Source organism: Tympanuchus pallidicinctus, unplaced genomic scaffold (assembly GCF_026119805.1).
Source record: "Tympanuchus pallidicinctus isolate F22 unplaced genomic scaffold, pur_lepc_1.0 scaffold15, whole genome shotgun sequence".
Classification (NCBI taxonomy): domain Eukaryota; kingdom Metazoa; phylum Chordata; class Aves; order Galliformes; family Phasianidae; genus Tympanuchus; species Tympanuchus pallidicinctus.
In genome coordinates, this window is record NW_026294669.1 from 9,427,964 (window position 1) to 9,445,411 (window position 17,448).

General features: G+C 40.8%; 1 protein-coding gene across 10 annotated transcripts in view; it reads right to left on the reverse strand.

The window, feature by feature from the left end:
• KALRN (kalirin RhoGEF kinase) overlaps positions 1-17,448 on the reverse strand; it is a 445,988-nt gene that overhangs the window by 179,012 nt on the left and 249,528 nt on the right. For all 10 annotated transcript variants that reach the window (XM_052676088.1, XM_052676076.1, XM_052676075.1 and 7 more), the window contains one exon: positions 16,755-16,877. In XM_052676088.1, coding sequence (XP_052532048.1) covers positions 16,755-16,877 — 123 coding nt within the window. The remainder of the gene's footprint in view (positions 1-16,754; positions 16,878-17,448) is intronic.

Here is a 17,448-nt window from a genome sequence, read left to right on the forward strand (position 1 = left end):
AGTCCTGTTGTTCTTACAGAGATAACACCTTGCTGCAGTCAATAACTGTTACTCAAGAAAATATTGAATATGAAAATGAAATTGCTGGCCTCCAACTGTTTAATTGGGAAAAATATTTCCATTTATAAAAAGCAGAAAGAAAACAGCTCATTCACTGTTCATTTTCCCAGTTTCTGAGGGCTGACTATAAATACATGGTATTTGCATTTCTCCTTTTGGACTGTGAAGAACATATTCTAGACAGTTTTGTTACCAACAGTAAATTTTTATTCCCTCGCTTTTAGGTCACTGCTATAATGGGTAGGTTGTTAACAGTGGCAAAACTTTTATGTTTTAATAACCATTTTTGGAAACCTCTTCAGCTGAGAATTTGTAAAAAAAATTCCATTTACTATAATCTGAGTTAAGGTCCACTTTCACTTAACAGCATCCTTTCTGAATGATCCTCTTCCAGTAATATTTGGAGCAAATGCCAAAACTTGCACTATTTGTCCAAGTCTACTCTGCTTTTGGCTTTTTCACACATTACCACTGCAACAGCTTAAATATAAGTTCAGTTCCTTAGGGAGAAGGCTGTCCCTTGCTTTTCTGCATAACATTTAGTTTTCTTTTAAACAAATTCACTCTCTTATGGCACAGATTTGAGAGACAAACATCTCTGTAGAAGCGCTGTACCAACTGATGATACCAGTAGTTCCTTTTCAACTCAGAATATTCTATGATTCTATGACAAACTTTCTGTATTTATCTAGCACCTACCACACTTATTTTAAACTCAGCTGAAAACTACTGAGACTTCACTGACTCCAACATGTGAGTTGAAGTGTGGTGATTTCACTAATATAATGATGAGATATAAGCATCCTGGATGGTGAAAAGGGTACAGGCAGAGCTCCAGATTATTGGGAAAAATCAAGACAATGCAGATTAGCCTCGAGGCTCTGGCCACAATACACAGACACTAAATGATGCAGTGGTTCTGCAGTAGTTCCTTTATATCACACATTCTCCAAAGGCAAAGGGCATTTTCTACCAGGAAGCAAGCTGGATGTGGATGGAGATGCATACTGTGTTTCCCCAGGGAACTGCCAGGCATTGTTTACACATGGCAATGCATCTGCAAAGCATTCATACCTAATTTTGGCCAAAATTAGTACAGCCTGGAACACTCCTGTACTGGACAAGAACTCTCAGCATATTTGGAGTTTGGTGGAATCTTAGCCCACCTTCTTTCCTGTGTTTCTCCACTGGATTCCCAGCTAAGTCTCTGGGTTTTAAAAACAGGTGTAGTTAACCTCAGAAAAAGCGCTAATGACTTCATCTCTGCCCTTCCAGAAGGAAGGGTCGGTGCTGAGAGATTTCCAGCTCAGTGGTGCAGATTCAAGAGGCTTAGATACACTTCAGATAAACAACCACAGCTGGGAGTTAACCACAATTGCCTTGACCTCCTGGGCTTGATGTACTCATGAAAGGACTGTCATCTATTGTCAGATGAGATATAAAGATGGAACATGCCAAATAAGCTAGAGGTTAGTTATGTGGTTTTTGTTTTTCTGTTTTTGTTTGTTCTGCTTATTTGCTTCAAGTGCATATAAATAATATCAGAAGTTTTATGCATATCAAACATTTTAATATACAACTATTTCTTATAGGAGCTGTATTAAAACTACATTAAACTTGAGAGCTTCATCCTAGTTGGTAGGATATTTCTGCACTACCTGCCTGCTTCATGCTTTCATGTTTACATCCTGAGTTCCCTGTGTTGCTAGACCTTCAAGTTTCAGAATGGAAACAGCTATAGTATGTGATATTCATTTTAGGTAGAACTGGAAGGCTTTAATCTCTCTTCTGCTTCTTGCAAATAAAAAACATAACTGTGGGAAAGAAATGGACTAACAAAACCCCATCACAATCCTGACCACAATTCAGAGGTGCTTGCCAGCTCGTTTACTTAAGATGGAAAAAGAGATAAAAATGGTGAAGGGCTCAGAACAAAGTTCTGGAGACATTGTACCTCTGGTGCACACAGGAGAGCAAGTTGCACTCCTACCCACAGAAACCACAGCATGATTCACACTGACAAAATAATCATTATGGACCTGACTCTGCATTTCTTCTTTATCCTTATAAAGTATTGTTATTCTTAATTATTAAGTTCAGTCACTGCTATCAGATTCTCTGCTCAGGCCACTGTTAAAAGTTGCTCCAGTTTTCTGTTTAGGTTAAAGGATGTCAGAGACAGGCTTTTGTTGGGGAATTAGATCTTTAGTAATTTGATATTTTAAAACTGAACTGAGTGACCACTGTGAAGCATTCCTTTGATAAATAAATCTGGGTTTAGAGAAGCATCCATCTTCGTCAAAATCCCTCCTCCCTCAAGAGGGCAAAGGCTAAGTGCATACGGTGATCTAATGTAAGATGTGCTTTTATTCAGTTTGAGTTTCACGTAATCAAATAAAGACCAATGTTCTTCCTTGTCTTCTATTGCTCTAATTCAAAACAGACCTACTAGGAACCACAGTTGCAGAAATTAAAGGCAGAATATCTCTCTGAGCTTGTTTGCCACTTGCTTTATTAGGACAGGGCTGTTTCCTACTATATACTAGAATGGATACTTTAGACTTTTTTTCAAAACCACCCAGATTAATGAGGTTTCCATCACCAACTTTAGCATACTGGTCTTGCCTTAAACATGACAACTGATCTCAATCTTCTTTTATTATAACTTGAACGAGTGCCTCAGTTGAGTTTATGAATGCAAGCATGTACAAATTTGTGTCCGGATATCAACATCTTTACAATTTCAACAAAATTACTTCTATTCACAGAACTGCAGCCTAATTGCCAACATACTCGAGGCATGAGACCGCCCAGAAAGCCACCTACACTTCAGCACAGCATAGAAACCCCCCACCTCCATCCTTGAAGCCTGTTGCAAAATCCTTCTGCATCTTCTATCACGCTGTGTGATCAAGGAGATTTGACACTACTTTAAATGATTTTTCCTCAAACGTTTTCAGGCTGAGCACCTGTACCTACTGATCCATTCTTACTCTTCACACTGATATTAGAAACTTAGCTCCTATCAGGAACAACTACAGATATGGGAAAAGCAAAGTTTGCTTCCATTTTAGATGGCTAGGAGGCCAAATCTAATACCACACTGATGCTAATTACTACTTTACTCCTCCAGTAGTTCTTTTCTTCCTAGACGTTATTTAAGTGTAAGGGGTTTTTCAGCATGAATGAGAAAGAACCTGTTCCCAGAAAGCAATATATCACACACCATCCTCACTATCACCAAGAATCAGATACTTTTCCTTGTATTATTATTTTTTTATTTATTATTTTCCCTGAGGATTTACATACAAACTGAGACGAATTTACTACTTGAATTCAAAATAATGACATTGACACATTACATCAAATGATGAAACATAGATAGAAGGTCTAAAAATTACCTAATACCTTTAAACAATTAAAAAAGATTAGAATTAGCAGTTGGAAATAAATCAGCCACAAGAATTCTACTTTTGTCCTATTTCATATTAAGGGCTTACATTATATTAAAAAAAATGTTGCTTATGGTAAATTTTATTCACATACTGTTAATCCTAATCAGGAGTGCAGTCACACATCAGGTATAGAAAGTTATTACTACAATCATACTAACGCATTCCAATGTGATCTCAGCTATTACTCAATGAAATGCAAGTGAAGCACATAGCAAAATAGTGTTTTAAATGCCATCGAGTATCACACATCATATTCAACCTCAGTAAATATGTAAAGCCAGTGGTTATACCTCTCTTTGACACTTTATATAAAAAGGCTGTTTACTTGATATGAAAGAGCTTTTTGTGCTGACAGGGGCATGAATAGGAAATACAACAGATAGGTAGGAAACACCAATAAATATCGTTACAAATATTTTCCTCTTTTCCTGCCAACCTACTGATGTTCTGGGAGAACTGTATCTGAACTGCATATTAAAGTGAGATGATGAAATGCTCTCCTTGCTGTTTCAATATTTTATGGATGGAAGGATGTACAAGAATGAGGGAAGATATCTGACATTGATGATTATTGGCCAGGTTTTGCCTTAGCATTTGATCTTTGATAATATCCAAAGGAAAAGTCTGAACCTTTGTCTTTGAGAACATTCCTGCACAGGCACAGGTACGTGGGAGTGAGGACATTCCTGCAAGGGCAGCAGAACAATGAAGGCAACATGGCAAATGACACTGTAAACTAGTTGTGGGGGCAGACATGAAATCAAATAATTTTTAACAATATCTGATATTATTTAGCATTATGCAGAACCATGAGGGAACCAGTAGAACAGTATTATTACTGCAAAATGACTTGAGTAATTAGGGGAGCATATGAATGAGAGCTGCTGAAGTGATCATAAAGTTACAGAGGCTTTCCAGAGGTGAGAAAAGCATTTTCTTCTGCACAGATGCAAAGAAAGCTGAAAAAGGCAAACCATCAGCAGTGAAATGCAGTGTTCTGAAAGCTATTCTGATGATAAACATCATCAATAAGCCTGAAGGGTCCATAGTAAAGCCCCATTACTTCTATGTGATAGCAGCAAAAAGGAAAAGAGATTGGAGAAAAGACATGTGTGGCACCCACAGGTGAGCAGCAAGCTGGGAGAGTACAGGATTGTTTTCCACCCCAGCAGCTCAGCTCATGCCTCTTCTGAGCCCTGCAGACATGAGTGCAATCACGACAGCTTAATCAAGTCCTGCCAGTCTTCTGAGTTGAAATAACTTCAGGCATTCTGGGTTTAATATCATGTTCACAATTTGGAGATTTCAAAGAAACAGGGACAACAGTATTAAATGGCTTTAGACTGTCAGCAGCACTGGGAAAAGTCAGTACCAAATACAACTGGCAGCGCTGCTGTCATGAAAACGGAGGCAGAACAAAGCTTTGAGGGGACATGAATTCAGTAAACTGCCCTTTGTTTCCAGCACCTTGGTTTTTATGAAACCTGCTTTAAATAAGATACCAAGGCATTTCTTCCCCCAGAGCCAGTGCCCATGTCTTAGTTGTGCCCCTCTTTCCACTGATGTAAAGATCGGTTGTAACATCTTTCCTGAAGTACACCTTGGGCAAGGTGGGCTTGTTTACAGAACATGATTATGTTTAACATGAGAAAATACAGCAAAACTTTGTCTTAAATTCCCCAGAGCTTTCAGTTTACAAGTTCCTGAAGAGCCAAATGTGGAGACCAGGCAGGCTGGACACAGCACAGTCTTATACAAGCATCACCTAACAGCTCTACTTTTTTGTTTTACTTTTATCTGTTAGTATGTGACAAACATATTACTACATGCAACACAGGCCACTGTGAAAAGGCACAGGAATTCATCACAGGATCTGATGCTTTGCAACAAACTCTATTTTTCCATAAGTTAAAAGCTGCCTCTGAAAAGCAAACCGATGTTTCTGAAGAACATAAGCAGGAAAAACATGCAGAAAGGTGTGCCACGGCCTTTCTACAGGGTCACTGCACTGCTGCTGCCTCAGGAGGGATGCAGAGACCTAATTAAAGTTTTGCTGCTGCTCCTTTGAAACACAGGTTGTCTCCTGACAGGCTATGCTGCATCAGTGGGAGAGGAGTGGGGATGCTCTGAGGGAGGGCACAACATCCTGTGATGCTGCTGAGCTGGTGCTACAGGCCAGCATTGCCTGCATGCTCCCTAGACCCAGAAAGAAGCAGAGAGTCCATTGGTGCTCCCCTGAGTCCTTTCTGCTTGCCCACGCAAATCTGGCTTGCAGCAAAGATTAGAAAATTGGTCTTTCGTCCCATAGGAAACCTCACACTTTGGTACGCTGACTGTTGAAGATGGAACATGATGAGAAGAAAATGTCAGCACCTCTGTTTTGTCGACAATGTGGACATTTCCATTTGGTGAAAGGGGAAGGTTCCCTGTGAGCAGGACTGGTAACACAGCACCTGCCCATCACTAAGACAACCTCAGTCCCCCTTCCTTGCTCTCTCGGGCTCGGCTGATATGATGGCAAATGCCCCTCTACTATCTACAAGAACAAGGCAGCCTCCCAGACTCAATTAACACTGAAGGAACTTCCTCTCTGTGTTCCAGCTCAGCATCCTTAGGAGTGGGTCAGAGGGATGGTCCCCCTGGATTCCGAATCTCACATCAACATTAATTCAGCTCTCCCTCATGGTTTACACATTTGAATTTGTTTCAAGTGAGTAGAAACTGTTCTCTGAATCTTAGCAGATTTATAAACCTATTTTTCACCACTCTCATTTCCATGACACAGATTGTCCATACAGCTTATCCACCAAATTAATTCTTCAGAGATGCTATGAGAGCAAAATGGACTAAGGGCTTTATCCTCCCTAAAACTTTCAAAGATGAAAATCTTTTCTAACAAACAGCTAGTGTTTGTAAAGAGGGAAAATAAAAGCAGCTTTCATTCTCTTGGAGGAAATAAACTTTCTTTTTTCCATTTAAACATTCATACATTCATACATTTTAGAATAGTTTCAGTCAGGACTAGCATCTTTCATGCTCATCAGAAGGAATTCATAGGGGGGGCATTTCAAAAATGTGTTCCTCTGAATGAAATTCAACTCAGGTTATCTATAATCAGAACAGAGATTTAGAAATAGAGCATTTTTGATTTCTGACTATTTGCAGGCCACACACGATTCAAGCTAAATATATTTTAATAATGACTTACAATGAGAGATTTGGTGTAGAGCTATATCCCCACCAGAAATCTCAATGCTATAAAATTGTATTGATTTCTGGTATGTAGCAGATCTCCAGGAACACAGCAGCCATATGAGATATTGCCTCTGTAGTCAACATCTGCCAATTTATTTCTACTATTAAAAATTCGGCCAAATCCTGAAATCTTTCTAGTGAATTCTTTATTTAATGTTGCCAAACCGTTCCCTCTCCCCATCCAATCCCCCTTCCTCTAAAAATCAAGCCTCCACACCATGAGATGGGCCAAGATACAAGACAAAAACAAAAAAACAGAGAACTGTCTTTTGATCTTTGCCTGCTCTTCTGGAGCCCCAGCGTGCCAGACCCCAAGGAGCAGGACTTGGGCACCCACTCCCACTCTGGATGCCAAGCAGGGGCAAGCGGCAGCTCCCCCCTCCCTTCACTATTCCCAGTCCCTCATAATCTCCTTATTTCATGTCCATGTCCTAGCACACAAATCGGATTCTGCTTTGTGCTCTGATATGCCATCTCTTGTCCCACATTTACATGCTGCTGTAAGAAAACTAAATTTGCAATGGTTAAATGACCCAGTGACCCAGTTACCAGCTGCAGAGGGGAGCATACACACCACTGAGCTGACTGACATTTCTGCACTGGCATGGCCACACAGCCCGGGCTGTGCTGGGGGTTTCCTCCTCTCCTGCTGGCAGTCACCGCATCACAGAATCATTTGAGTGAAAAGGCACCCTTAAAGGCCACCTGGTTCAACCCCCCTGCAATGAAAAGGGACACCTTCAGCTCCATCAGTGCACAGAGCCCTCTCCAGCCTGATCTTGGACATCTCCAGGGACAGGGCATCCACCACCTGTTCCTGTGCTTCACTAAAATTGTAAGAAATGAAATTGTACAAGAGTTCTCTCCCCTCATAGTATCTATTTCTAAGTCAATATGGTGAGCACTGAACTCCACTTTGGTGTGTGGGCATTGACAAACCCAAATTCTCATCCTCGCCATGGGAAAAACAGCCACCAAAAAGCTGTCAGGTTGACACATGTAATACGATGGCTGCACTTTCAGTTCCCTGATAGGAATGAGTCACAAACACCTTTTATTCAGTGCAGAGCTAATATCACATCGGGGGAGGCAAAAACAGGCTGCATTCTCCTTTCTCTGCTTAGTTCCAAATCACACTCATGTCACGAGGAGTTACCTATGCTGCCTGGAAAAAACAACCTTGATGCACTGAACAAAACACTTTAATAAAGCAGGCTGCTTCCTAATAGAGCGTGCACTCATTGTTCTGCAGCACAAACTCATTTCTATTGTGTCAGCTGCATGCTAATGCAGGCAACCACATCAGGCAGACACGTGTGCGCATCTACTGACAGGTCAGGCACACCTCCCGTCTCCGTTCCTCTGGCTTTTCACAAATTCTGCAATTTTTCTCTCCCATCCAAGCTCCATTTGAAATGCAATGACACGACAAGTTTGATTCTGCTTGTTTTTCTCATGTCAATCTCAAAGTTTCCCTCCCTCCCTCAGCAAAGGCTGGGACACGAGAGGAACCTGGACTTTTGCATGTGGCTGTGCTCTGAAGCAGACTCGAAGAAAAGATGCCCAAATGTCTCAAGCCATATGTCATTCGGTGACACAAGCCAGACCTTTCTTGGGGCTTGGCTATGCAAAGCCTGACCTTGCAGGCTGCGCTTATGGAGGGTAATATTACTGACTCAATTACATGCACTGAACCAACAAGTGAATTATTTATATACACATTAGGATTTTTGCCTGTGTTCACATGCGTTATTCTAAAGGCCTCTGTAAACCCACTAATGTCACCTTACTCATATACAGGAGAAACTGTGATTTGAACTTTATTGTAGGGCAACAAATTTTAAAAATAGGTTTATATGCAACAAAATGTTGGTAAAATACTGAGATAAAACATTTGAAATGGTCCCATAATGCAAGTGTTGCTTTTAGACAACTCAAATGCTTGATATCATAGAATCACAGAATCATAGAATGGCACGGGTTGAAAAGGACCGCAATGATCATCCAGTTTCAACCCTCTGCTATGTGCAGGTCACCAACCACCAGACCAGGATGCCCAGGGCCACATCCAGCCTGGTCTTGAAAGCCTCCAGGGATGGAGCACAGTCTCCTTTGGCAACATGTTCCAGTGCTTCACCACCCTTTGCGTGAAAAACTTCCTCCCAATATCTAACCTAAACCTCCCCTGTCTTAGTTTAAAACCATTCCCCCTTGTCCTATCACTATCCATCCTTGTAAACAGGCATTCCCCTTCCTGTACCTCCTTCAGGTATTGGAAGGCATGATGAGGACTCCCTGAAGCCTTCTCCAAGCTAAACAAACCCAGTTCCCTCAACCTTTCCTCATAGGAGAGGTGCTCCAGCCCTCTGATATGAGGAATAAGGGGACATCAAGGATTTAATAAGTAATACTAGGTGGTACAAGCCCATTAATGCTGCCAAGTTCTTTTGTAAGCATGGCTCTGAAGGATTTGTGGCTCTGGGGAGTTGTACAATAAGTTCTTTTTAGCACAAAAGGTACAGTAGGAGACAATGCAGCTGATGCTTGTTGATGAATTAACAGGCTGCCCAGGGAGGTGGTGGAGTCACCATTTCAAGAAACATGTAGATGTGGTGCATAGTGACATGGTGTAGGGGGCAGTTTTTCTGAAACTTGCAATGCGACACTGCTCTATATCTTGTGATCCATCAGTCCCGGTTAGTCTCTTTCCAGAATATTTGCATGGTGATAAGGAATACTTACCACCTGGCCTTAACAATTACCTTGCTTTGTTACTGAATTCAAATCTCTTTGATACTTACTTGACCTAAATGAAATTTCCTGTACCAAATACATGCAAAACATCATGCTTGTGGTGAGCTGCAGCTGCTGTGGCTAATGCAGTGCTGCTCTCCCTAAGACACAACTGGCTGGCCCACAGGGCCACCTTGAATCCCCACCACTATTAATGGCTGCAGGAAATGGATCTGAGAGTACTAGTCCACTTTCATTATCAACAAGACTTGGACATCGCTGCAATTAATCTTCCTGAATCAATAGGTAGAGTTTGATAGCCCACTGGGCTGCCAATAGGAAGAGCACATGGAAAAATTATCAGAGGGGATCCAGAGCCTTCAGATGGCATTGGTTTTCACCAGCACACGCAGTTCAGTCAGATCAGCAGTGATTCATTAAGAGTGTGCACTTCAGAGAAATTTCTACCAGCAGACAGCTTTTGTCTCAGCTGTTTGCTTATTCTGTTGAAACATCAGTAAAACACTGAATGTATCTTTAGCTTTTATGTTGCATACTGCATCACTGTTTATTTTTTCCATTATTACCTGAACAAACAAATTCCAGAGTTCTTCAGGAAATGTTGGCCTTCTTTTCTGATTCCAATTGAGACAAACTCAAATACTCAGAACTCCCCACACAACTGAAATTTAATTTTCTAGAACTTCTAGAACTAAAAAAGACATATTTCTTAAATAGCTTCATTGTTCTGCCAGTCTGCCATGGGAACAGCAGCTTGCCTTTATAGGCAAATGAAAGGAACCTATTTTAAAGACACAAGAATAAACCTACCCAAATAAATCAGCCATAGGAAGTTAGCTCATGGCAACTGTCAAAAACAGATTACTACCAGTCCTTGAGATTTTGCAGGCTGTTTAAGGAAAAGATCCACTTGTCAGGTGACTTTGAAGGAGAAGAAATTAGAAAGGAAATCATCTGTAGCTTGAGGAGCAATGCATTGCGATGCAAATTCAGAGCCAAGCCATACTAAGCATAGCTCTCAAGTGACTGCCAGGAAGGTCTCTGTGCCTGGGTTCTCTGAAACCAGTTCCCCCTTGTTACTAGACCACGAAGTGCTAGCAGCCACCCATTCAATTGTACTATCCTAGTCCTGAGTCACCAGGACCTGCTAGGCTTTATGTAGAAAGTTACTCTATTGCTTCCATGGTGAACTATTTACCTTTCTAACTATGCTGGTGGAAGTTTTGAGATCCATACATCCTCACCCAGATAACCCCCACAGACAACCCACATTGAAACTCAGGCCAGCTACAAGACACCACAGTTTCTGGAGCCCATCACTGCTGCTCCACAGCACGTAATTTGGTGTCATCTGCTGCCAGTGGGCATTTTTCCCTCTTTGTGCTGAAATGAATATATTTGCATAAATGGAGAAAACAGGAAACTGTATGTTATAGCTTCAGAACTTGCTAATGACTGTGCAAAGGATGAAAAAGTTATATACGGAACTGACTTTTAGTGGTCTGTCTCAGTGTTTTGCTTCTTAGCACAACATTTGGCACTATTGAAACCATAGTTGCAATGCTAACTTTAAACACAGTTCTTACCAAATTTGTCTGCTTTCACCCTGTCCCAGTCTAATATTTGATTCTACATTTTATTTATGTCGCCCAAGAGAGAGAAACGCAATATGCCTGGCGAGGTATTTCACCCAACTACCAGGTAGGTCACAAAATTAAAAAGAAAAAAAGTGATAATAATAAAAAAAACCACTCCGGGACAATGCTTCCTAAGTGCTCATTATCAGCCTGGGTACTAATTTATGCCTAGCTGGTTTACGTTAGTACTGAACTTCATGCCAAACTTTAGAACAATGACATCCAACAGAGTTGGAATTAGTAAGGGAAAGCACTAGGTTTTTATCCTGAAGGCCAAACAAGTAGCTGTTTGCAATTCAGGGTTTGCCTGACTATTCCATTACCTCACTTGATTTTAAAGCAGTTCAAGAAAAACTACATTCAGCTGTGAGAACACAGAATATAATTTTTTTCTTACCTGCAATGAATATTCTTAATGAATCCACTGGATATTTCACATGATGAGCAATATAACCATACTTTTTTAACATGCTTACACTTAAGGGTCTTTTTATCTCCAGGAGCTTTTAGAAAACTCTGAACTGACCGCATCTTATGAACAATTCAGTGGAGGAAGGGGAGACTCTAGACAGGAACACCAGAGCACATATTGCTTCTCAGATGAAGAATATTCCTCATTTTCCTTGGAGGTGATCAGGGCTGGGTTGGATGAAGCTCTGGGCAACCTGATCAGTGGGTGGAAATCCTGCCCAAAGCATGGGGGCTAGAGCTTGATGATCTTTAAGGTCCTTTCCAACCCAAGCCATTCTATGATTCTTTAGTTTTGATTTCCAGTAGAGGATACAGACTGCTGGCTTTCAGTATATCCTCTGAAATCTTTCCCTTATAGGAAATATATTTATTTCCCCAAGAATAGAAGAGCTGATTCTCAAAGGAATATTACATATTTACATGAGATCATCTTTGATGGTTCAAAACCTGTTTCCAGGTGTTTAATTATCATCCAAAGATTCTCTTGGAGGAAGGCAGGCACAGCTACCCAAGAACAGGTATGTACCTAAACTGAAGCTGTTTTAGCAGTGAGGCCAGAGCCAAGAGTTGCCTCTGGTCACACAGATAAGCTCCATGCCCTTTGATGCTCAGCCCAGCCTTCAGTCTACTTTCTCACTGTGTTTCATAATGAGAACGGCTCCATATATTTCAGACAGGCTATCCAGAACAAGTGCTTTGTCACACGCACAGTTGCAGAGTCTACCTTGTAACCATCAGTGCCTTTGGTTTGCTGCGAAAAATAAATTAACTACTGCATGCAAGATGCACACAGGTACTAAATACAAAACCACATTAGCAGAGCGGAGGTCTCTTATGATGCACAGTGAGTGCCATCTACAGGCTGCAGCACGTAGTGGTGGGCCTTCTCCTGCAGAATGCACGATGAACTGCTCTATTGAAAAGCTGCTAAACGCAGAAGGACTACAGAACCCTTTGCTGCGAAGCATTCAAATCCCAAAGCGCTCAGACTGGAAGCAGAGCATAGGGGTAACTGGCTGTTTCCCCATTGGCTTTCCACATTCCATGCCTGCAAAAATGCAGCTATGCCCTCAGTGCACAGAGATGAGGCCATTGTAACCTCTGGTTCCTGGGAATGCCAGGAGGGAGAACAGTCTGCGGCCCCTCTTTCGCATACAGAGAAGGGGAGAAGGATTTCCAACTCACAGAGCTCAACTCAATAGTGCTGAAGTGTTGAGGGATTTGGGGGTGCACTCTGTTAACATAATTTTTCCACTGGAAAGCACACTGGGCGAAAGGAATGAATAAGGGAAAGTTAGAGAGGCTAAAATGAAATTATATTTGGATTTACAACCATAATTGGGCAAACTACATCCATTTGATTTGCATAAAGCAATCCTAGACAAGCTGTAATTGCAGGAAGGGCAGTGTTTCTTTGGTTGCTATTTTGATACCCTCCTCATCAGCAATCAGTTTCCCTGTGCAGGAGGCACAGTGCCCACACACCTGGTGTGGTCAGGGTACAGCCCAAGAACAGCATCAGCACTGGCAAAGAAGCACTCACAGGTATACATATGTATATATATATATAAGACAAAAAACTCCCTCCCAGCAGCTCCAGCTTTCTAATCCAAATTAAAAAAAAAAACAAAAACCTTCCCCATCTGTGCCTGCCATGTAGAACAAACAGAGTAAAGAAATTGCCAGAGTGTTGTCTAAGCAGCAGTTCTGACAGAAGGGGACCCCACATTATATTTCCTATTGCCCACAATGAACTGCTCTAAAATCACTGACATTTTCCAAGCGTAGCTTTTCTGTGCAGGAAGGTGATCTATTTGGGCCATGCCTGATTGGATCGTTACATCCAGATTTATAAATCTGTGAAGATTCTAATCAGACAGAGAGGGAATGGGTTCCACCTCTCCATCTCGTGCCTTGGAAGGTCAGTCAATCAGCGCATTTCTCAGCACGGCAATCCCAGATACACTTCTCTTCTTTGCATGTAGCATTCAAAAACATGAACTTTTTGCCCGTGGTTGCAAATATCACAAAAACTCATGAAAATTGCTTCTAGCGTGACCTTTGCAAATGCATTCCCCAAACAGCAGGAGATAAGAGTAAATATGTCGGAAACAAAAGAAGGTAGATGTTGGAGAATAAATTTGTACTGTATGTTTTTGTTTTGTTTTGGTTTTTTTTCGGTCAGAGAACTGCCAGAAGCAAGAACATTTGTACTGTCAGTCTCACTAGGTATGTCAGCATTACACTCTTTTAAAAACCACCTGTTTTCATTATCATTAGCAGAGAGTAATTAACATCCAAATGAGGGGAATGCACAAAATCTTCAGTCATTTGTTTGAGGATCTTAGCACCTGTGCTTTGTTACTTGGCTCTATCAGGAATAAACGATTCCAGCTATCTACCCTACCTAGGGCAAAGGCATTTGCTATCTGAAGGAAAAAAAAGTAAAATTATACTGAAGTTAAAATGAACTAATAGCTGAGCAGCTGTAAAGAGTTAAGCATTAGAAGGAAGGGAATTGGGAAGAGTAAAAACTGGTCACAGTCAGAGTTGGGAGGAGATCTATTCTCCAACTACAAAATGGACCTCCCTAGCAGCTTCTGCTGTAGAATCCCAGGTGTGATAAATTTATGACCTTCCCTCTTACTCTTGCTATTATTCTTTTGAAAGCAAAGAGTATTATATTCTCAAGTCCTTGACCTGGGATAAAGCCTGACATTCCTTTAACTTCCCCCCTTCTCATGTCCCCGTGTCCATTTGCCAGCATCACATTCCAGTGTCACACTGCAGACAGGCTTCATAAATTAGCAACGGCAATCCGGCAGTGAGAATGCATGGGAGGAAGGGCCCAGGAACTCTTTCAATCAAAGCTGGGGAAAGGTAGCTGAGCTTGACTTCTGTCAGTTATTTTTAATTAGCAAATATCATAAATTTCAGACTCAGAGCACAGAACTGCTTACAATTTCCAAGCAGAGAAACAAGATGCTTTGTAAGAGTAAAAGTGAGGTGATCACAGAAGTGAAGAAATCAAATTCAGAGGAACCTATAAGAGATTATATACTCATGCATTTTTTCTCTCTCTCCATCCTCCCCTGAAACACTCCTCCATTGGAACCCATGAACTCCATCCAGTGAACTGCATTTGTACATCCTTTACGTCACTCAGAATTTGGCTATATGAAGTGAATGGAAATATATCTAAAGTTATTAACAGGCAAACTGTCTGAAATATTTTAGGAGCAGGATTAACAGGAGGGAATCAGAAAACTTCCTGGTGGAGCAATTCTTTTCTGGCTTACCCTAATACCTACACACAGACAGATCTCTAAATAACATCAACCAGTGGAGCAAGCCTTTATTCAGCTTTTTCTGATGTGCTTTCATCATCAAGACCACTTATTCTTCTGTCTTTTCTCACCTGTTCTTCATTTGTTTCCTGTATGTCCAGTGAGGGAAAAAAAGGAAAAAAAAGAGCAAACTAATCCAGCAATGTGAGACAGAGCTGGAGCTGCGATGCTAATACATCATAGAGGAGGGAAATTCAGAGAATATTAATATCACAAAGGACACTAGATCACCTAGTTTTGGTTCCTGCATATTATTAGACCTTCTTTTTTATTCAGTTACCCTTAGCACTGGATCTAATAACAGCTATTTAACTCACATCCTCTGGAAAGGCACCTAATGTTGATTTCAGGCTGAAACTTCCTACTAACTCACATTTTTGGATGACCCCTTTAAGAACGTGGTTTGCAACCTCTAGATGAATGCACATTTTAATAAATCTGAAAAAAGCAACTCTAGAAATTCAAACCTATTGTCAGGAGGCTGAAAGGCATGGGAGGCCCCAGAACATTTTAGAGATCTGTCAATCTAGAACTGCTGCTTTCAGACTGTATGATTTGTCAATGGTATGCAATGATGTCTCATTGCAGCTGAAAGGTGTGCAAGCCAAGGAATGTGAGTATTCCATTGATAATTGAATATTAATTAAAAGAAGGATGTTGGCAAACTGAATGGATTCAAAGAAATGGTTAACAAAGGAGTGTTTAATAAGAACATATTAGCAAATTTAAATATGCTTAACTTGGCTAAGGGGTACTTAAGGGAGGCATGCTAACATTCAACAGATATTTCAGGACTGTTATTTCATCTCCTTCCTTGGCATTTACCTCCTTAAGGGAAATAAACAAGACATAGGGGATATACACTGTGGCTTTATATATATGTATGTATATATAAATTGAATATAGGGAGAGGAAAAATAATAATAATCTTGCCAGTAGCTGCTGTCAGACAGTGAAATAGCTTCCCTTGGAGTGCAGTAAAAGAGCTATGTCCCTGCTGCTGGAACATCTAAAACTAAACCAGGCCAACACATGGGAAAGTTATCGTGGAAAAACAAAACTGAAATCTAATAAATTTTTGTCTTATGCCATAGTGAACTACGTAAGCAAAAACCTGCCTAAGTGTACCAAGAAGGCAAAGCACTTACCCTATCTAAAGCAGAGTTTATCAATCAGAATTTTATCTGAATACACCCAATACAAAGGTACCTTCACTGGAGACCAATTTCTCAAAGATACTACTTCAGCCTAAGACAAAAAGTGTAACATGATCTGACAGGGAGAGCTGAGAATGGATAATGGCTGGTCATAAGCCGAGGAAAAAAAAAAGAAGAAGAAAAAAGGAAAAAAAAAAAGAAGCTAATCAGTCCCTGGAAGAAGTTATCAAGGTCCCCTTTTCATTTCATTCTGTAAGAAAAGACTGGATATATGTTTAAACATCAGCTATGAGCATGTTTCAAGAAGGAGTTATGAGCTTTTGGGAAGAAATTTTGCCTCCATGCCAAAATATAATAACAACTGTAACATAATAATTCTGTACTACTAATAATAGCTACCTGTAATGATTGCCTTTCTAATTCTGAAGCAAATAAAAAAACCTCCTACGCGACATACTGTACTTGCAGAGACTCACAGTATGCATGCAAACCTTCAGAGCTATGACACTGGATCCTGGTCAGCTCCAGATGTTTGAAGACAGCAGCATGAATTTACAAAGCTCCCAAAATACTAGTTGTTTGGTTTTTTTTTTCCCCCAATGTATTTCAGACTCTTACCTGTGCTACCTCTTCAAAGTCATCATGTCTTTTCTGCAGCGCGCGTGCTCTGTGCAGAGACTTCCCCACTCCCGTGTGTTTACTCAGAAAGGCTTCTCCATGATTTTCAATCCAGTCCAGTACCTACCAAAAGAGAAGAACATCCAATTACCTGTCCTGTCTTGGCAGCACAGAGCAAACCTTGGGGTGAGGACAAGGCAGCTGCAGAGACATTGCCTTCTGTTTGCTGAGGTTAAGCACACGGAGATCTGTCAGTGTCCCTTATGACCAAATAGAAGATAAATTTTCATGGAAGTTGCTGGTGTATTAGGATTATTGGATCCTTGCTATTCAATATGTTTTGAAGTGTAGTTTAGCTATTGGAGCCTGACAGGCATTAAATATTTACATTCCTATAAATGAATTTTGGGGAATGGGAGTCAGAAATCTGGAATCTTCTACATGATCATCCTCCTCTTATAAGCTCCTTGTATAACCTGAAAACAGTGGCAGCTGATTTCACACAAATAGCAGATTCCAACAGGAGGCACCTCGAATGAGTTCAAAAGCATGATAGAGGGATCAATTGAAATTGATTTTGATTTGGGGAGAAAATATCAGAGCAACCAGAAAGAAAAGGTTAAGAATCCTTCACTGCAGGCTGTAAAACATAGAATGCATCTTTCAAACTTTACCAGGTTTTCAGCTCCAAATG